The sequence below is a fragment of the Stegastes partitus genome, unplaced genomic scaffold, assembly GCF_000690725.1.
Source record: "Stegastes partitus isolate 25-593 unplaced genomic scaffold, Stegastes_partitus-1.0.2 Scaffold302, whole genome shotgun sequence".
In the NCBI taxonomy this organism is placed as follows: Eukaryota; Metazoa; Chordata; class Actinopteri; family Pomacentridae; genus Stegastes; species Stegastes partitus.
Genome location: NW_007578033.1, coordinates 417,756 through 437,331, shown reverse-complemented (window position 1 = coordinate 437,331; position 19,576 = coordinate 417,756). Strand labels below are relative to the sequence as shown.

At 39.4% G+C, this 19,576-nt stretch overlaps 2 protein-coding genes across 2 annotated transcripts in view; one reads left to right on the top strand and one right to left on the bottom strand.

The window, feature by feature from the left end:
- Positions 1–2,375: 2,375 nt before the first annotated feature.
- rfc2 (replication factor C (activator 1) 2) lies at positions 2,376–5,839 on the bottom strand. The gene is made up of 6 exons (XM_008283204.1): positions 5,587–5,839; positions 4,818–4,923; positions 4,623–4,724; positions 4,182–4,440; positions 3,842–4,102; positions 2,376–2,632 (listed from the first exon to the last, which is right to left on the bottom strand). The coding sequence occupies exons 1-6, from the start codon at positions 5,804–5,806 to the stop codon at positions 2,522–2,524; spliced, it is 1,059 nt and encodes a 352-aa protein (XP_008281426.1). The 5' UTR covers positions 5,807–5,839; the 3' UTR covers positions 2,376–2,521.
- A 1,003-nt stretch (positions 5,840–6,842) lies between these two features.
- The window catches only part of usp11 (ubiquitin specific peptidase 11), a 29,002-nt gene continuing 16,268 nt past the window's right edge, over positions 6,843–19,576 (top strand). The window contains exons 1-7 of the mRNA XM_008283203.1: positions 6,843–7,071; positions 11,922–12,031; positions 12,124–12,254; positions 13,261–13,378; positions 15,218–15,363; positions 15,629–15,690; positions 16,901–17,000. Of these exons, the coding sequence (XP_008281425.1) occupies positions 6,962–7,071; positions 11,922–12,031; positions 12,124–12,254; positions 13,261–13,378; positions 15,218–15,363; positions 15,629–15,690; positions 16,901–17,000 (777 nt within the window). The 5' untranslated portion in view covers positions 6,843–6,961. The remainder of the gene's footprint in view (positions 7,072–11,921; positions 12,032–12,123; positions 12,255–13,260; positions 13,379–15,217; positions 15,364–15,628; positions 15,691–16,900; positions 17,001–19,576) is intronic.

Genomic DNA, 19,576 nt, shown 5'->3' with positions numbered 1-19,576 from the left:
ATTCAGCTACAAGCCACCTTTCAAACAAGCCAGAGGAGGACTTTGAAGAAGGCAAGGATTCATCTGAGGACGTGTGAGTATGTGTCAGATTATCAGCATGTTGTATTTTAAAATATGCCAATAAGTTACTATGTAGCTACACTTACAAATACAGTATCATAAAATGGTGACACTGTGGATGCAACTACACAGTGTTCAGTAGGATTTCTTGTGGTATTTCAGTATGTACAGTTTTCTCTGGTCTGACCAGACCTTCTTTTATTTTTAACTTTTTATAATTCCTTGTTAATTTTCTTTTACATCGTTCATTTTGTTATGACTATCATTGGTAGTGGTGTTAGAAGCTCTGTTTTCCCCTACATACCTACATAATTGAACTTTTTTCCCCCAAGTTATTTCAACTGGAAGTAATGTACATCTTAATACAGGAAATAAATTAATTATGCAGAAGATTACAGGGAATTATCTTCAAAACACCTTTTTAGTGTGTCTTATCTGTGACACTGATTGGATGAATTGCACTTTAAATGTCATTTTGTACTCACTGAGGTGACAGACCTTCACAATGGCTTCACCTCAAGCCTTTCTCTCCAGTGTGTGGTCAGTGTGATGCTGCCCCCTGCTGGAGAAGTCAGCAGATTTCAGAGCAGGAAAAAAAAAAAGTCCTGGTGTTTGTTTGAAGCGTTCTTGTTAAAGCAGAAAGGTTTAGTTTCCTGAAAGCCTGAAAAAAGACCAATTTGTACTTAATACGCTGAACTTCAAGCACTCTTTTGGGATGCATGTCTCACACTTTCAGACACTGTCGCCAAACAACTGGACTTGGCACACCCCCATACCAAGATTTTATTCATGGACTTCTCCTCTGCTTTTAATACTGTACACACAGACACCCTACTGCACCACCTCTCACGCCTTCAGGTTCACCCCACACTGATTTTATGGATTCAGAGTTTTTTACATGAACCACAGCAGGTGTTTTTACATGGTTTTAAATCCAGCAAGTTGATTTTAAGTACCGGCATCTCTCAAGGTTGTGTTTTATCCCCCATTCTATTCTCTGTGTACACCAACATCATCCCCTGTGACATTGAAGGAATGACTCTTTTTAAATAGCTGACATGGCTGTGGTGGCTCAGCTGTTGGACAGCACGGCGCTGACCCGTTACCAGCAGGCAGTGAACAACCTTGCCCGAGTTTTTGATAAAAACTCTGTAGATTAACATCTCAAAAACTAAGGATTTGTGCTGTGGCAGACGGGCTGGTCTGAGTATTTCAGAAACTGCTGATCTACTGGGATTTTCATGCACAACCATCTGTACGGTTTACAGAGAATGGTCCGAAAAAGAGAAAATATCCAGTGAGCGGCAGTTCTGTTGGCACAAATGCCTTGTTGATGCCAGAGGTCAGAGGAGAATGGCCAGACTGGTTCGAGCTGATAGAAAGGCAACAGTAACTCAAATAACCACTCCTTACAACCGAGGTATGCAGAATAGCATCTCTGAACACAGAACACGTCAATCCTTGAGGCGGATGGGCTACAACAGCAGAAGACCACACCGGGTGCCACTCCTGTCAGCTAAGAACAGGAAACTGAGGCTACAATTCGCACAGGCTCACCAAAATTGGACAATAGAAGATTGGAAAAACGCTGGCACACTTTGGGCCCCTTAGTACCAATTGAGCATCGTGTCAACGCCACAGCCTACCTGAGTATTGTTGCTGACCATGTCCATCCTTTTATGACCACAGTGTACCCATCTTCTGATGGCTACTTCCAGCAGGATAATGCGCCATGTCATAAAGCGCGAATCATCTCAGACTGGTTTCTTGAACATGACAATGAGTTCACTGTACTCCAATGGCCTCCACAGTCACCAGATCTCAATCCAATAGAGCACCTTTGGGATATGGTGGAATGGGAGATTCACATCATGGATGTGCAGTCGACAAATCTGCAGCAACTGCGTGTTGCTATTATGACAATATGGAGCAAAATCTCTGAGGAATGTTTCCAGTAGCTTGTTGAATCTATGCCACAAAGGATTAAGGCAGTTCTGAAGGCAAAAGGGGGGTCCAACCCGGTACTAGCAAGGTGCACTTAATAAAGTGGCCAGTGAGTGTATGTGTTGTATTTTTATTGTTGGAGCCCTCCCCCCCAACCCAAGTGAGGATTAAGCGGTGTATAGATAATGGATGGATGGACATTGATTTCCTTACTTGTCTCCTCTCTGATTTGTTGATTGCAGCTGAGTCACTAATGGAATCACAGATACACAGACACATGCAGAATTGTTTTTCTTTACAGAATCCGGTACAAACTATTTAATTCTGGCATATTTTTAAAAGATGATAAACAGCCAAAAACCAAAACTCTAATCAGTGAAAATGTGATTTATTGTAGGTGATACATGCTTTTTAAATTACTTTGTTTCCACAGATCACACCTGGATCAAAATTAGTAGGTGTGAACATACAGAACAGTCTAAGGCAGGTTTCAGGTGGATGGGATGGTTCGTGGGGTTCAGCTGGCAGCAGGGGGTGCCGTCTTGCTGCAGAGTCGACCCAGCAGACCTGCCATCTGCAGCAGGGAGTTAACGCCTTCGGCCACCCTCATGTGAGTGTAGCCAATCTCCTGGAGGAAAACATACAACAGCATGAGGCCTTCAGACTATCACACAGGGGTTACAGCAGTACAACATTTTGGGAAATACAGTCATTTCTGTGTGACAGCGTTAACCTATAAAGACTGGACACAGAGGGAACAGATGCTAGACCACCATGGTATTTTAAAAGAAAACAACAAAACCAAAAAGAAATTGAGACCAGTAGTCACACAGAATCATCACACTTTCTAACAGTCTATGAACTAATCATGTATGAGTGCCATGTGATCACAAAACTTAACCAAATCTCAGCAAAAAAATTGTGATATTTTATAGAAATCTGTTTAATAGACAGGGCTGTGAGATGGATCAGTGGTTAGCACAGTTGCCTTGCAGCAAGAAGGTTGCCGGTTCGCGTCCCGGTGAGGACACCTGGGATCTTGCCGCATGGAGTTTGCATGTTCTCCCTGTGCAGGGTGGTTTCTCTCCGGGTTCTCCAGCTTCCTCCCACACAGTCCAAAAACATGTTGAGGTTAATTGGTGATTCATTCACACCTACGTAGGTGCATGCTTGGTTGTCTGCCTCTAAGTGCAGCCCTGCAATAGACTGGTGACCTGTCCAGGGTGTCCCCTGCTTTCACCCAAAGTCAGCTGGGATAGGCTCCAGCCCCCTGCGACCCCAGTGACGATTAAGGGGTGTATAGATAATAGATGGATGTTTAATAAAATACCAAAAAATAATAATTTGCTCAACTGGATAGGGTAAAAACCTAAAAATTCTGCACTTCACAGTGCAGCCGTGAAGATATAAGTGACTCAGATGCAGTCGCAGTCACAGGACAAGAACCAAAAATGCCTTGAAACTGATGCATGACGATGAGAAGTTGACATTATAAACTGCTCAAAACAGAACTTTTAAGTATGGAATCAGATCACAGGAGATGGAAATGCACACTCGGTGACGCGTGTGAAATTTCCTGTTTTGTCTTATCAACTTCAAAAACCCCAAAATATTCAGTTTACAATCACTAATCATCATGTTGTATTGTTTTGCTATTTGCAAACAGGTCTCTCTTGAGAATCAGACCTCGTGTCTCAATGACATTACCTGTATAAATGAAGGAATGAAGGAAATAATAATAAGAATAATAATGATTAAAATGAGAAAAATAGCCCACATTTGAGAAGCTGGAACCAGAAAACGTGATTTCTGCTTGATGAACTAATTTCTCTCTTACCTTGATGAACTCCAGTTTGAGGTACTCAGCCATCTGGTAGGTCTTGCAGACCCTAAAGATATTTCCAATTATGTCCTCTGGAGAGTAGCCCAGCGCCCACAGCTGCTCCACCACCCTGTAGGCCTTGTCAATGTCCCCATCCACGCAGTGTCCCAGCATGCTTTTCACCAGCAGAGGATGGGGCTCGTCGCAGACTTTAAATACATTCTCACTGTTGATGTAGCCAAAGCCGGAGTTGGTGGACTGCAGGTTGTTCAGCGCCTACAAACACAAAAACAGGGAGTCAAAGGCAAATCTGTCATGTGCTTTTGAGCCAAGCGTTGGACACTGAACTCCTCACCTGTCTCATGTCTCCTTGGGCGGTGAAGATTACAGCCTCCAGCCCATCATCGGACACACTCAGGCGCTCCATCTCCACCACCTCCTGCAACCGAGTGAGGATCTGTCCGTCGGTGAGTTTGGAGTAGCGCAGCACCGCACAGCGAGACTGGATTGGCTCAATGATCTTATCAGAGGCGTTGCAGGCGAGAGCAAAGCGTGTTGTCTTTGAATAGATCTCCATGATCCTCCTCAATGCCTGCTGAGCTCCGTCTGTCATGCTGGCAGGACAGAGACATTGCAGATGTAAACTTCCTTTAATATTAGTTTTGCTAAAAGATTGCACTGTTTACGTTTAAACTGTCACCTGCAAAACATCGACCTCTATTAAAGAAACTTTACAAATAAAGTAAGGTTAAAAAAAAAAAAAAAACACAACAAAAGTTCACTCCCGCTATCTCACCTGTCGGCTTCGTCCAGGATGATGATCTTGTGTCGTCCTTTGGCCAGTGTGACTTTCTGCTGGGCAAACATCTTGATCTTGTTCCTCACCACATCGATTCCCCTGGAGACACAACAATCACCATCAGGCCTGATGTCCCATCCAACGTTCATTTTGGTTTGAACGTGACGAGCAGTAAAGCGTTCAGGGTCTCACCTGTCATTTGAAGCATTGAGCTCCAGCACGGCGTCTTTCATTGAGGCACCTAGCAGAGCTCGGGCCAAACACAAGATGCTGGTGGTCTTTCCTGTGCCGGGAGGACCTGCAACACAACAGACATGATTCGTTTCTGGTCTGTTCTCACTTATGGGCCTTTTGGAGGTGACTATGCATCTATGCACGGCAGCAACCACGATCAGTTCATTTACAGTAAAGACAATGAGTCCGTTACCTTTTTAGACACATTTTCCATTGTTTTCTGACTATTTAATAAACTGTAAATTGTCTGTTATGCTTATTTAATGGAGTTTGAGGACAAATCACCACCAATGCACTGAAAAATACTTTCAGCACTATAGAATCACAGGTGATGCAGTGGTATAATGATGATTATTTATCTGAATACATACCCGTTACTGTGTTACTGCAGACCTTTATAAATAAAATGTAGGCCCTCTAAGACTTACTTGTGGAGGAACTAAATTGATTATTGTTAAAGACACCCGAACATGCAGCAGGCACCAGTGTGATGAAGAGGAGACATTTTGTGTCGACAAATGATAAATGTTTCTATGTGAAACAAATGCAGATCCAGATAACAGCTACTAATGTTGTTGTGAGTTAGCTATTCAGAGTGTAACACGTTTATTGCCTGTTTTCCCTTTCTCCCTTTCATGTAGGATAGAGGTCAACTTTACTTGCAGCTGTCTAGAGAAGATATAAAACTCTAACTTTCTACTTTCTCCCTTTGTGTGTCCATACGGACCTGCTATGATGATGTTGGGCACGTTTCCCTCCCTGGCGAACACCTCCAGCCGGCTCACTGTTTCCTCGTTCCCCACGATCTCGTTCAGCTTGAGCGGTCGGTATTTCTCCACCCAGGGCAGCTCGTAGGCGCTCCCAGAGGTCTTCGACGAGGGCTCGCCGGCGTCTGTGTTCGCTTTCTGTCCGCTTTCTGCTGGTTTCGCTGCCATCTCCACATCCATGATTCCCGCTGCCTGTCAGCCCGCGAACAGCGCTTTCTCTCCCTGACAACCGCACCACAGTAAGCTGACACCTCATTGGCTGGGCGTTTATTGGCGAAGACGTTAATTGGCCGAGAAAACCTCGCGATATCTTAGAGCTGCACAATAAAAGACGAATCAAATACCAGATAAACAACCAGCGTTAAACATGCATTTAGTAGCAAATAGTTATTTCATGCGAATAAATCGACTTCAAATGACAAAATACAACTTTTATAATACAATAACTCCACATGACGACACAAGATATAACGTAAGCCTTGGGCATATTATTAAGGGCTTAGTAATGCCTGTTTTGCATATTTATACCTTTTTGTTTGTTATGACTTGAACGGATGAACATACAAAAAATAATAATAGTAATAATGATAATACATTTACATGATTAGTATTATCATTATTTATTATTGTTATCTAATTCTCAGGCATGACACTTAAACATTTTGGTAACATTTAAAATGTCAATAAAAGCTAAAAACAAAATACTTATACTTCAAAAACTAAAAGAAACTGAGATTTTTTTATTAAATGGTTTAAAAAGAAAAATAATACGTGGGACGTTTAGTTATTTTTTTTCATTCATCAGTTAAAACTAGACAAATCAACACTTTCACATATATATTTTTTAATGTTTCAATACACTTTAGCACTATAAAACATTAAGAGATCTGTAAAAAATAACAAAAAGCATTTTCTAAAATCTAAAAACATTTTTAAACAAAAAAACGAAATATTTTTAACTGTATATATATAAAAAGGTAACAAAAACATTTATATTTTTTAATAAAAGAAAAGAAAAGAAAAAAACTTTAAAATTTCTAAGACAATAAATGCTATAAATAAATATGATAAACACTGAAAAATGTCGATGTTCTCCAATAAAAGCTAAAATATCCGAATAAACTATTGAACAGCTCCCATGTGGCAGCGCTGTGCCGAGCTTCTGCTCAGGAAGTCGACACCGTCCGGGTCTGAATATTTCCTTCTTCCGCAAACACAGCTCTCTGTGTAGCTTCCCCGTTTATCGGTTGATCAATGCGGCGGCTCACTTCTGTCTTCCTGTCTCCGTTTATTATTTCTAACAGTTCCGACATTTATGAGTGATTAATTAGGATCATGACGGCCAACAGCCGCTGCTCCGCTGCGGAGCCCCCGGGCCTGGAGACCCAGCGGCGGGAAATCGAATCTCTTCTGCGTGAGTGTGAGCTCCGCGCTGGGGACAGTTGGTGAGAGTCCGCCCGCCCGCCTCTCTGCTTCACACACACACATACACATACACACACACGGTGACAGGGCTAACAGTTAGCATCATATGGTTAACGACATTGACGGCGGAGTCGAGCTGATTCGGTGTAGGTCTGAGTTTGTTGGGGCAGTTAAATGGCTTGGTGCTACATGTTAGCCACGGCTGCCGTGTTAGCTCCTGCTAGCCAGGTAGAACGGACCGTTAGCCGTCGCTGCTAACGCTAAAGCTAACCTGTCAACTAGCTATGATGAGACGTTCAGGGTCGTCTCGAAAGATTCCAGCTGTGTTTTGTACGTAGCTGGTTGATCATTGTTGGACATTGGAGACATTTACAGCGAAATGTGGCCCATACTTTCAGTTTCATTTTTTTCCAGTAGTGGATGAAGCAACCTGAACTTTTACTCGAGTTAAAGTGAAAAAATACTGCAATGGACTAGAAATCCTGCATTTAGAGCGACAAAGTACACATGTATTATCGTCAAATACGTATTTAATCCATCAGAGAATTTTCCCCAGTGTAGCCCTTTATATGTTATATTTCAGAGCCTGAGTGAACTGATGACAATTTTAGGTAGTAAAAAATTCCAATATATTCGATATTCTTGTATTTATGTTAGTTATATTGAAAAGGGAAAATGTTTGAGTCAGTGTTTATTAACTTTACAGTGTTGAACATCACCATTTTGCTAACATTGCTCAGCTGTGACACTTTGTGTGCTGCAAACAGTGCTGTGCTAGCTGTAAACACCGGCACGTCTCTGTTGAACAAACATTGTAATGACATTATTGCTAAGTAAGTTTTTTTTGGGGCAGCCTCTTTTTCTATTATGTCTATAAGCATAAGTTTTCATATTGAACGACATTTACCAGATACTGATATATCTGTGACAGGTCAATATTGGTCCAAATTATCACTTGTTTTATATGTGAAATGCTGTTACTCGTCACTGCAACCAGTGTTTCAGTTGGTAAGCAGAAAAACAGATCATAGAACCATTTCAGCTTTTTGTAGCTGCAACAATTAAAGGATGAGCTGAAAAATCTCAAATGTGAGATTATGCATTATTGTCTTACATGGTTGTAAGTTAAGTGTTTTGGGCTGCTGTTTGGACTTTGATTTACATTGACATTGATTTATTAGTGATCAAGGAGACAGATTGTTGTTATTTGGAACTAAGACTGACTGATTATTTTTTTATCCATTATTCCATTGACTTTTTACAATGTAGTCGAAATATGTCAACAATTAATTTTCCTTTTTAAAAGCACAAAGACCCATTTCATTGAAGTTAATTTTATTCCAACAGACTGTCAGTGTATAATGCAGCACAGCACAAAAAGTGAATTAATGTTTACAAATCAAAGTGCAACACTGTAGAGTTAGTCTGGAAACTCCAACGTGATAACAATAAATCAAACAGAGGGCTTGTTATTTTGATGCAACTACAAAATAAATCCAATTTATTAAATCATCCAAGCAACATGGATACAGTTAATATTTTACTAGCGCTTTGCAAATAAAATGCAAAATTTTCTTCTTATTGTTTAGTTATTCCCCAACTTTGATGGGAGCTTCTATGTCTATGAAAATACAGTTGAAGCGCAGTCATTGTCCTTAATGTGTATGTTTAGCTTGTCTAACAATTATGACACTAATTGATCTAAACTTTGCAAGTTCAAATACCCACTGCAGTTGAAGAGATTAACAAATCTAAATCTGAGTTTTCACAACAGGTGATACTTATTAAAGGTGATATTTAGAAGCTATACCCCTATATCTCTGCTTATTTAATGTGTGGCTTCTCCTGATGGTTTCAACAGTGTCACCATGCATGAAAAATTATCAGACAAATTGTGCAGTACCATGACTCAGCAGATTTCCTCTGCTTTTTCTGTTGCTAACAAATGCCACTTTGTTTTATTTTCAGTTCACCACAGACACTTTGTTACATTACAAAGCAGGCCAGGAGCCTTGAATGTTTGCATATACTATACAGGTGTCCAGGGCTGGTTTTACTGCCAGTGCTTTTTCATTGATTTGATGTTTTGTTAATGAACAAATGTTCTCATCTATAACTGCATGGACAGGAAATCAGAGAATAGATTAGAAAGAGGGTTATTTCCATAAAAATTGCCATTAAAAAAAAAAAAAAAAAAAATTTCACAAGATTGTAGGAAGCAAAATGGAAGCAAAGTGGTTATCTGTCAACCAGCAATAAAAGAATAATGAGGGCCGGGACTGACTGAGCAGAGGAAGGTTTCTAAGGAGTCAAGACTGACTTCGGGAATCTGACTGAGAGACTTACAATATGAAGTAAACCTGCATCTGTGAAATGCAACAGCTACATTTGAGAACAAAACTGGTGTGATGGCTGTGTGGTAAATGCAAATGTTTAGCCAGTTCAGACATTTAGATCTGGGACCTGTTTCATTACTTAATTTCACAGAATAAGCCAGACTTATTTCAGTTTGTATAACCTGTTGTCAGGTTGTATTGGTTCCATAAAGCAAATTTAGCAAATAAGCCTGACTTAAGCAAATTAAATACAGTCCAGCTCAGTTACTCTGGAAGCTTATGTTGACAAACTAACTTGGTCCATGACAAGCTAACTGTCAGGCTAACTGTCAGGCTAAGCCTTAGGTGTTACGTTACCGGAGTTCCTGTAACACTGACTACACAAGAAAGCCAAGATTTTACCACTGAGTGTCTGGCCTGCTGCCATATTATCTGACTATATTAACCAGCGTCAGTCCAAAAATTAAAGCTTCAAATAAGTTAAATAAATACTAAATTACACAGTAATAAATGATAAGATGTAGACTTACATATGTGATCAATTATATGGTTTGTGACATAAAATGTTAAGGTTTCTGCTACATAAAGTAAGTATATAATCCAAATAACCCCCCAAAATGATAACAGCTTCATAAATAGTGTAAGTGAAAAAAAATAGGTGATATTAACCAAAGTGCAGTGTCTATGTATAGGCGATCTATTTTTGTGCAAAATATTTTAATAGTGTACAAGTTTTCTGTTCTTACTGATTAAAATTTTGTGTGCCCAATATTTAACTTTTTCACTTTTTGTGGTCTGAAATGACAGATACAATGACAGAAAATATATTCCCATAAATAATGTTTTCTTTTCTGACATTGCTGATATTGCACCGCCACACTGGTGGATAGTGATGGCAGAAACAGCAGACATGCTGGCACTTTTATCAGAGTAAATCACAGATGAATTGAAATTCTGATATTTCCAGGGGAGCTCATGTCTTATTAAGGGGACCATTGTCTTTAGTTGCTGTTGTTTTTATGGTGTGGTGGTGACACACTGACCGTTGTGCTGTGGTCCAAACTGAATGTGTTGTTTTTGTGTCCGGAGATGAGGAGCTGAAGTGCAAATGAAAACACCTGCAGCTGGTGGGAGAAGAAGAAATGTGTTACATAAAACAGTTTGATCACTGCACAGGTGGAGGTGTTGAGTTTGTAGTGGTCAAATGTTTGGAGACCTTACTGTGCTATATGTCATTTTGTGTGATTACAGACATTTATTTTGTTGGGTGAGGCAACATGATAATATGTCAGTGACTGATTGTATATTTCCAAGTAGAATTATCTGGTTTTGCTTTTCAGTTGAGAGAATTTGCTGCTTTTCTCTGTTTTTTTACAAGACTGAATGTTGCGTCTTGCTGTGTGCAATAAGGTGTCAAAGGTGCTATTACCACTAGTGTGAAACTAATAGAATCAAAAATAAACAGTAAAAGAAAATCAGCAACTTAGAAGCAGTTGGTTTTGCAGTAAGTTTACACCCTGATTTTAGCTTTTCAACAGAGAGAAAACTTTACATAAAAATTTGAAAAAAAAACAACAACATTTAATATTTCTTCTGTTTGCTGGTTTTATTTTAGCATTTTTGTTTTGGTAGCTTTTAAACCTTATGGAAAATACAGCTGAATCAAATGACAGAATATTTGCTATGTCATCTTTAAAATGGTGAAAAAAATGTAGAATGTAGAATATGGCAAATTCCAGCATTGTTTTTTGTTGTCATGGTAAACTGATTAGTTTTTCATTGTATTTTTATTTTTTTTTACTTTCAGTTGGGAAAAAAACAAGACATTTGATGACATCACAATGTGTTTTGGCAGTTTTCATAAACCAAACATTCATTAATTTATTATGGACAGTGTGTTTTGTTTCTTTTTGTTAAGATGCTTGCATCAGTGGAAAATATTTTTTTTTCATGTCTTTCAGTTTTTAAATTTTTTTTTTTTTATGAAGTCATCTGTGGACAGGAATAAAAAGATGAATCAATTGGCAGTCAACTGTTAAATTAATCTAGATTATTTTGATAATTTATGAATGAATTGAAGTAATTTTTAAGAAAAAATGTCCAAAATTTTATATTCAAGCTTCTTAAATGTGAATATTTTCTAATTTCTTTCCTCCTCTATGACACTAAACTGAATACCTTTGGATTGTGGATAAAACAAAATTTTTTATATTAGACTTTGGCAAAAACTGATCAAACTGTAAATCAGAAAGTCATCAACAGTGAAAATAATTGTTAGTTGCAGCCCAAATAGAAACTTACAGATGAAAAATAAGTCATTTTGGGGTTTTACAACTCACATCAGAAGTAATAGATTAGATTAGGTTGTTTGTGTTGATGTTGGGTTGATTTCTTATTCAAGTGATGTGTTGTAGATTACTCAAAACACAGAAAAGCTCCTGAAGTAAGCAGAGGTGTATTATGAGTGTGTCCTCGAAACAGTGGTGTAATAGTGTGTGTGTGTGTGTGTATGTGTGTGTGTATGTGTGTGTCAGGTACGTGGTGGATCGCCGCTGGTTTGAACAGTGGAAGGAGTTTGTGGAGACTGGAGACCAGAACTCGTCGTCCTTCCCTGGTCAGATCGACAACACTGAACTCTTCGAAGGTCGGTTAATGCTGCGATCTGTAAAGAGACAAGAGACTGCAGGTTTAAAATGACAAACAGGTAACCAGTGAAACGCTGTCTGCTGGTTTCAGACCTGGACTCATACCACCTCAAGGAGCGTTTGGTGGAGAACGAGGACTTTGTGTTAGTACCGGCAGAAGCCTGGCACAAGCTGCTGGCCTGGTACGGCATGGTGGAGGATCAGCCGCCACTGGAACGCAAGGTAGCAAGACTACATAAACAACACTACATACACTCTGGGGAACATGTTCAAAATGGATTTGGTGGTTGTTGCCTTCATTTTCATTGTGTGTCTGTGTGAACTCGTTCCGTTGCGGAAACATCAATCAGTCACATTGTGGGGACCTGCTTCTCATTTAGTGGTAATGAAAATCATTTACTTTTACGATGAGGGCATGGATTAAAGATGAGGTTAAAGGCTAACCAAGCATTTAGTACGGTTTGGATAAGTCTCCAGCAAATTAATGTCAGTCAAATATTTGACTTTTTTGTTTAAGAAATGACAATTATTATTTTGTTAAAATATTTTCAGATTAACTTCATGTCAATCACCTTGTCAAATAACTGACTTATTGCAACTTTAGTGCTAGTTCATCATCATCAACTGATTGATGAGTATCTAATATGTCAGTCCCTGAAGCCCAAATTAACATATTGTAATTTCTTGTTCGACCAGCTTTCAAAAATACAAATTCTGAACATAAACAGCAAAAATTAATAACTTAGGAGCTGAAACATTTGCAAAAAAGACTTTTGCTTAAAAAAACCCACTCAATTTCCTGTTGAATTCCGTCATGTTAGCATTTAGCTCAAAATACAACCCACAGAGCTGCTAGCGTGGCTGTCAACTCTCAGTCATAACTGTTGTGTTAATATCGTCTGTGATAAAATAAATTCTTAGAAAGTTGCTTGATAAACCATTGTAGAAAATAACTACATAATTAAATACCTCACAAATACATAGTCACATTGTGTCAAAATGCCTCTCATTGGGGGGTTGAAACTGAAGTAAAGATTTAAAAAGATAACAGGCCTTCAGGTGTCCCACGGTTAAATAGAGCACGTAAAACTGAGCGAAAGATAAAAAAGAACAAGAGTAAACACAATGTACAGGATAAGAAGACAAGACACACCGATAAGCCTCCCGGAAATGAATGTAAGTTAATGAGATGTCCTCTGAAGTAATGCAAATCCTGTGTGTGTTTCAGGTGGTGGACCTGCCCAGCACTCTGAAGGTGGAGGTTTACCCCATTGAGATCTTCCTCTGCCTTCATAGCAACATGGAGAACGTCATCACGGCACAGTTCAGCCGAGCCGATAACATATGTGAGTTTGTCTGGTGGTCTGTGGGTGTTTACGCCATTATTTCTAACAAAACGCCGTACTTTGTTCCATGTATCTGTCAGTTTTACTGTTTACATGGGTACCAGTACTCTGGGTATTATCAGGGTTTTGAAGCTGGTAGACTCGATATTTTGTTTTCAGAAGCTAAAATATGCCATTGATTTTATCCAGGTTTCTGAGTGACTCCCTGTTGTGTTCGACCAGCATCAGAAAGCTTCAGTTAACAAAGAAAGTTGATAACCATTGTTAGAGTCATTATCTCTGACTGGAGTTTTCGGTTTTGTCAAGCTGGCTTACACAAAGAAAGCCTGGCTATGTTAAACTTCAGACAAATGACCTAACAGAAACACAAACAATGCTGTCAGACAGCGCCTTAAGTCAGAAATGAGACAGTAAATAGCAGCCTTCTAACAATGAGTCAGCGACACTGATGCTACTGAACCTGTTCTAAAAATTTTCAGCTGCTACTCAGCCAAGTTCAGCACAACAAAAATAAGACACAATGAAAGCTACACCCAAGTTTAGTCACAGTTGCAGAAGGTGGTCTCCCCATCTCAGTTACTTGTAAAGGTTTGGAGAGCCAAGAGCTACACTCTTAATAATACGTTAAACCAGCAATCTGATTTAATTAGGGGACAAACCATTTTTAGCATATTTCTTTCGGGTGGGGCCAATGTTTTTCAGGGACAACGTGTAGACTCCTAGAGCCTTTTTAAATCAAGGGCTGTGCAACCTGATGATGATGTCCACCCCTTTCCTTCATATCTTTTTTTTTGCATGTAAAAGGTCTGTAAACGTAAAAATTCCACGCATCGTTTGAAGTCCAGCGTTTTCTTCTGTTACCCATCTACGTCACCATGTTGCACATTTGCATAATGCCTGTGCAGCAGCTAGTTTGCTGCCAGAGCTACAACTCGCTGCCAATTGTCATAAGCTGTGCTTCCATAAAAAATTTTGTACCTGCATTTAGTATCACATTAGAAAAAGTTAAACTAAAAAAAAAAAAAACAACTTAGAATAAAATCCATTTATTTCTTGCTAGAGGTAGTTTTTCAGTTTAAAAAAAAATAATTAATGCGCTTCATTGGAGATGGCAACCCCTTTTCTAAATAAGTTGCATAGCAAAGATACATAGCAACATAGTAGAAACAAACACTGAATTTGTTTTAAGACTGTTTTTTCTTTTTTTTTACAAAATCATGATGATAGTTTGCCTGTAAACACTTACAGATAAACTATCATTTCTATTTTGTAAAAAAACAACCAATACTGGAAAAAAAATTGGCTCTACATACTATAGACATTTTATTACTTACATTTGTAAACACAGCCTGCAGTTCAGCTGAAAAGATGATTTTCTTATTTTATGCGACTGTTGGTTGCGGCTGAGTCGCTTTTGGCTTTATGGTTGTGACAAGGAGCAAAGAATTTCTTTTCTTTCTTCTTTCTTTACAGAGTCTAGTTTGACCAAACAATATATTTTTGCCAGATTTTAAGATGACGCATAGAAAATATAGGGATTTTGAGGAAACATCACTAGATTTAGGGAAGTTTTCCGACTAAATGGCATGCCAAAGATGAGTAGTTCAAGGACCGTCAGAAAGTTGAGAATGTGACAAATTTTATTCTGGTTTAAGGACTTCTTGCTGACAAACTGTGTCAATTTGGTGATTTTTTTTTATTTTATTTGTTTTTATTTTAAAGAAAACATGTCTTTGCTGGCAGGTTTTGGGTGTCAGATTGTGGGGACCAGATTTGGCTCACCAGATTGACCCGCCACTCACCTGCCACCATGTTAAACGCTTTTCTGCATCTGTGCAGATTCAATCCAGAGGGCGATGTGTCAGGCCTTCTCCGTGCCTCCAGGCTCAGAGTGCCGTCTGTGGATGAAGAGTTCGGACAGCAGCTGTGAGCGTCTCAGGAACGTCCACATGAGCGTGCTGGACGCCTGTTTGAGCTCAGGGATGGTGAGGACAAACTGTCATCCAGCTCCCAGCCACATTATTTAACACCATGATCATAATGCTGCTGGATGTGTAGAATAAGACCGTAAGAAATCAGGTAGATTTGCTTCAGTGTGTGCGTGCGTGCGTGCGTGTCTATAGCTCTGTAATCACCTCCAACCCTCATAGCACCAGCTCGCCTTTAAAATACCAAGCTGTACACCTCAGAGATATGCTGCAACATGCCTGTTTGTGTGTGTGTGTGTGTGTGTGTGTGTGTGTGTGTCAGACGGTGATTATGGAGACGAGGAATGCTGATGGCACCTGGCCGAGCTCCAGACCTCAGATCATGTAAGAATGCCCAACACGTCTCTTTTATTGCTCTTTAATTCTTTCCGTTGCTGTTTGTTTGTGTTCATGCCTTTTTTTTCACGACTTCCTTTCTTCTCATTCGTCATTGTTTACCTCCCCATCATGACTCCCTGCTTGAGGAAGTCTCCTCGTTCTCCCTCTTAGGTTGTCTGCTTTACTTTTGTACTTTTCCTACATTGACATCTGCTTACATGCAGTTATAATTACAGTCTTGGCATTCCTATAGTATTTGTGTATTTTAAAGACTTAGAACTTAGTTTTAACTGTTCTTGGTATCGAAAGACAGTTTTCCACTGCAGGAGTTTGCAGGCGTTTTTAGGGCAAACTAAGAACTGTCCCTGTGGAACCTCTTTAAGGACTGTTTTTAGGGAATAAGAAAGTATCTATTCCAGGGTAGATATATCTGAGCTGCTATGTAGTGGGTCTCAATACTGGTTTAACTTGTTGAGGACAATAAGTGCCTTTTTTTTCTGTCCGCTCCATGTACTGGTCCAGTAGCAATTCTCTCCTCTCTTAACTTTGCCATCAACAACATAATATTTGCCATTCAGGCCAACAAGGACAGAATGTTTTATTTTTCAAAGAATGGGGTTCGACCAAACACATTTTTTTCCCCAGATTTTTAAATGACACATAAAAAAAAATGAAAATGAAATGAAAATGAAAATGAAAAATGAAAATAAAAGGCTTTTGATGAAATATCGCTCAATTTGGTGTTTTCCAATTGAACAGCATGCCACAGATGGGTAGTTTATAGACTTTCGAAAAGGTTTTACACTACCTGGCTCCCATTAGACATAGACTTAGACTGACTTTATTAATCCCAGAGGGAAATTCTGTTGCTACAGCAGCAGTATTCAACAAGGGGTAAACAAGCAAAAAGACAACACAGAATGTTAGAGTATAAAATGAAGGTTATTGGTGTAAATTTAGTGTTTTAAAGAAAATGACCTGCTTTTCAAATCCAACAGCCAATTTGTGGGTTCAGAGGGTTAAAGACCAATCAAAATAAAAGCAACAGGCGAGAGTGACCGGTGACTCAGGAAATGCACAACATTTCCATGTCTTTTTTGTTTTTTTGGTTGCCTCTTTTTTTTCTTCATCATAACAACCAAAGGATTTTTCTTGTTGTAAATCCAGCCCTGCAGGTGGATTTGAACCTGCTGTTGACCTAAGTTCTTGTTTCCAGGAGGAACTCTGTGGAGGAGCAGGACTCGTACCGAGGACAGCCGGGAGTCTGTGGCCTCACCAACCTGGGCAACACCTGCTTCATGAACTCTGCTCTACAGGTCCGAACACACACAATAAGACACACATGCAGGCACACCTAAAGAAGTTTAATACTGATTCTGTCAATTCCAGAAACAAGACCAAAAACCAGGAGAGAAAGTACAGGCTTTAAGTATTTTGCACAGTTAATCGTCTTCTTTAGGTTCAACAACTTCAATTTTAAATAAAATAATGAAAAGCTTATCAAACTCCCAGCCTTATTCTTAGTAGAAAGATCTGTGTTTGAGATATAATCCTTTTACATATTGCCTTTCTGGATGCAGGGATTTTTCCTCTACACTTTCCTCTGATTGACTTTGTTCTACATCTCCCCTGGTTTCTTTTTGGATTTTTTTTTTTGTAAATGAACATCAAAATTCAGAATAACTAAACAAATAAACTCCAACAGAAAATTATGTTGAAAAGACTTTGTTTGAGTTTCACATGTTTTTTTTTGAAAGAGAGCTTGTCACCATCTATCTTTCAGTGTTGATTGGCCTTGATTTGTAGCTTTATGAATATTTGGTGCCTGTATGTTAAATGATGCATCTAAAGTGAAAGTGACATGATATATTGCTGTATCAAAAATTTTGTTTAACTCCTACTCTTCATTGTATATGTTGCTTGTTTTTGACAAAATGTTCACACAAAGGGAAAAGATTTCAATTTTTTTTTTTCCTTAAGTTGGACATCCTGCAGTTTTGGGTCATTACGACAACAAACGTAAACATGAAAACGCTGCAGTCTTAACACCTACCGCTCATCCATGTTAGATCATCATCTTCCATGTGCCTAATCACATTCACACCACAGCATTTTGCTGGGTCATTATTATGTTTTGTTGTGTCCCAGACTGTCGTTTTATAATCACTGCTGTAACTCGACATGTCCAAACGTCACTTTTCTAGCAAAATCGATCCCTATGAATCCTGCTTATTTATAAAATGTTGCAGATTTGGTGCGGTACTCAGTTCAGAACATGCTCTCAACGCTAAACCCAACTCAAAAGCAGCAGTGTTTATCTCCTTGCTGACACTGATGCATCTTTGAAGTTCTCTAATGGGATTTTAACAGGTTTCAAGCTCACAGAGTGTCATGAAACCTGCTCGGTGCATAATTAACACCTGTTTGGTGTCAGTATTAGTGCTCAGATTTCTACATAGACAGTTGGAACTGTGCCTCACTGAGCCTTGGTTTCCTTTGAAAGCATTTTATTCATGCTTCTTCATAACCTTTGATTTATCTTCTCTTCCTGCTCTCAACGAAGGCGGACGCTTTTTCTCTGGCTCCCTACCTTGCCCTTATCTGCCCTGCTTGCTGCTCTTTGTCTTGTGTTGTCTCTGTGTGAATCTATCAGAGCCTCTCTCTGCATTTCTCTCCAAAACCTGAAATTATGGATTTGATCAGCTGGTCTCTCAACGCAATTAATCAAATTTTCTCGATGAGAAAACTGGGCAAAGGAGAGCCCGCCTGCCCTGACGGAATGTTTGCAGCGGGATACACGATGGAATCCTGGAAGGAGTGGAGGGTCGTGTGCCTCTCTATACTTTCCGTCGAGGATGTTGAAGACGTCTACATAATTGGGAGTATGATAACAGGCTTCCTGCTGTTTGGAGTTTGCGGGTTGCTGTTTTATCGCAAAGTTCGGAAGGCAATGGCAGCACTTTCGGCAATTGAGAAGCTGCCTGTCATTGAGGGAATGTTTCGGGCTGCCAACACTCACACACAAACGATATGCGAACTTAATCGCAAACTGGATGGGATTCCAGAACTTATTCGGAAGATGGGTACCAACTTGGAACAGTTGAACAGACCAATATGGTTGTAATGGGCCATCAAATTCAGCTTTTTGGATCACAAAGAGAACCAGTGGGACTTTAAGGCTGACGGTAAATTGCAAAGTTGGCCTGACCCAAAACAATCTTCTTTATCTACGTTCGGCTCCCCCACTTCGGCCTTGGAAAGCTAATATCTCTCCACTTCTCCTGGATGTTATGCAGACAGATGCTCGGCCCCTCCCCACCCCCCTCCTTCTCCTGTGAACTTTAGCCATGTCTCAATACTCAAGTACGCAAGTCCGTACTTTTGTTCTCGCAAGTCCGTACTCGCTAGTCTGTACTCGCAAGTATGGTCTAGCGAGTCCGGGAGAACGCATCGCCATTTATGTGCAATTGGGACAGCAGCGTACTCGATGACGTCAGCACCTCGGCTCATCTATTCTGATTATCTTTACCGTGAAAAACAACGAAATTAAATGAAATACAATAACACAGCTCTGCTGAATTACGTTTTAATATATATATAAATGATATGTATACATGTTGAGGTTTCTAAGGTCGTTATACAATCTTTATTGAAGCCGTTAATTTGTTGACAGCAGTGCCTGATCAACAGGTCAGATGTTTCAGGAAAATGTAATTGTGGCCTTAGCAATTCATATCAGACTATTCATCTTTGGAATACAGTTGAAAATGTTTAATTGCAAAAATACTTAAATAGACAATAATAATAATAATAATAATAATAATAATAAATACAACAATTAATAAACAGGGTAATTTTTATAAGATTTTATTTTATAACAGGACAAAAATCT

Bases quoted from the DNA above. Each gene is read 5' to 3' on its own strand.
- rfc2 (XM_008283204.1), bottom strand. From the start codon at position 5,806: ATGGATGTGGAGATGGCAGCGAAACCAGCAGAAAGCGGACAGAAAGCG. The intron at 4,103-4,181 runs GTGAGGAGTTCA...TTGTGTTTGTAG, and splicing joins CCCAAGGAGACATGAGACAG to GCGCTGAACAACCTGCAGTC. The intron at 2,633-3,841 runs GTAAGAGAGAAA...GTTTTCCTCCAG, and splicing joins TCAAACTGGAGTTCATCAAG to GAGATTGGCTACACTCACAT.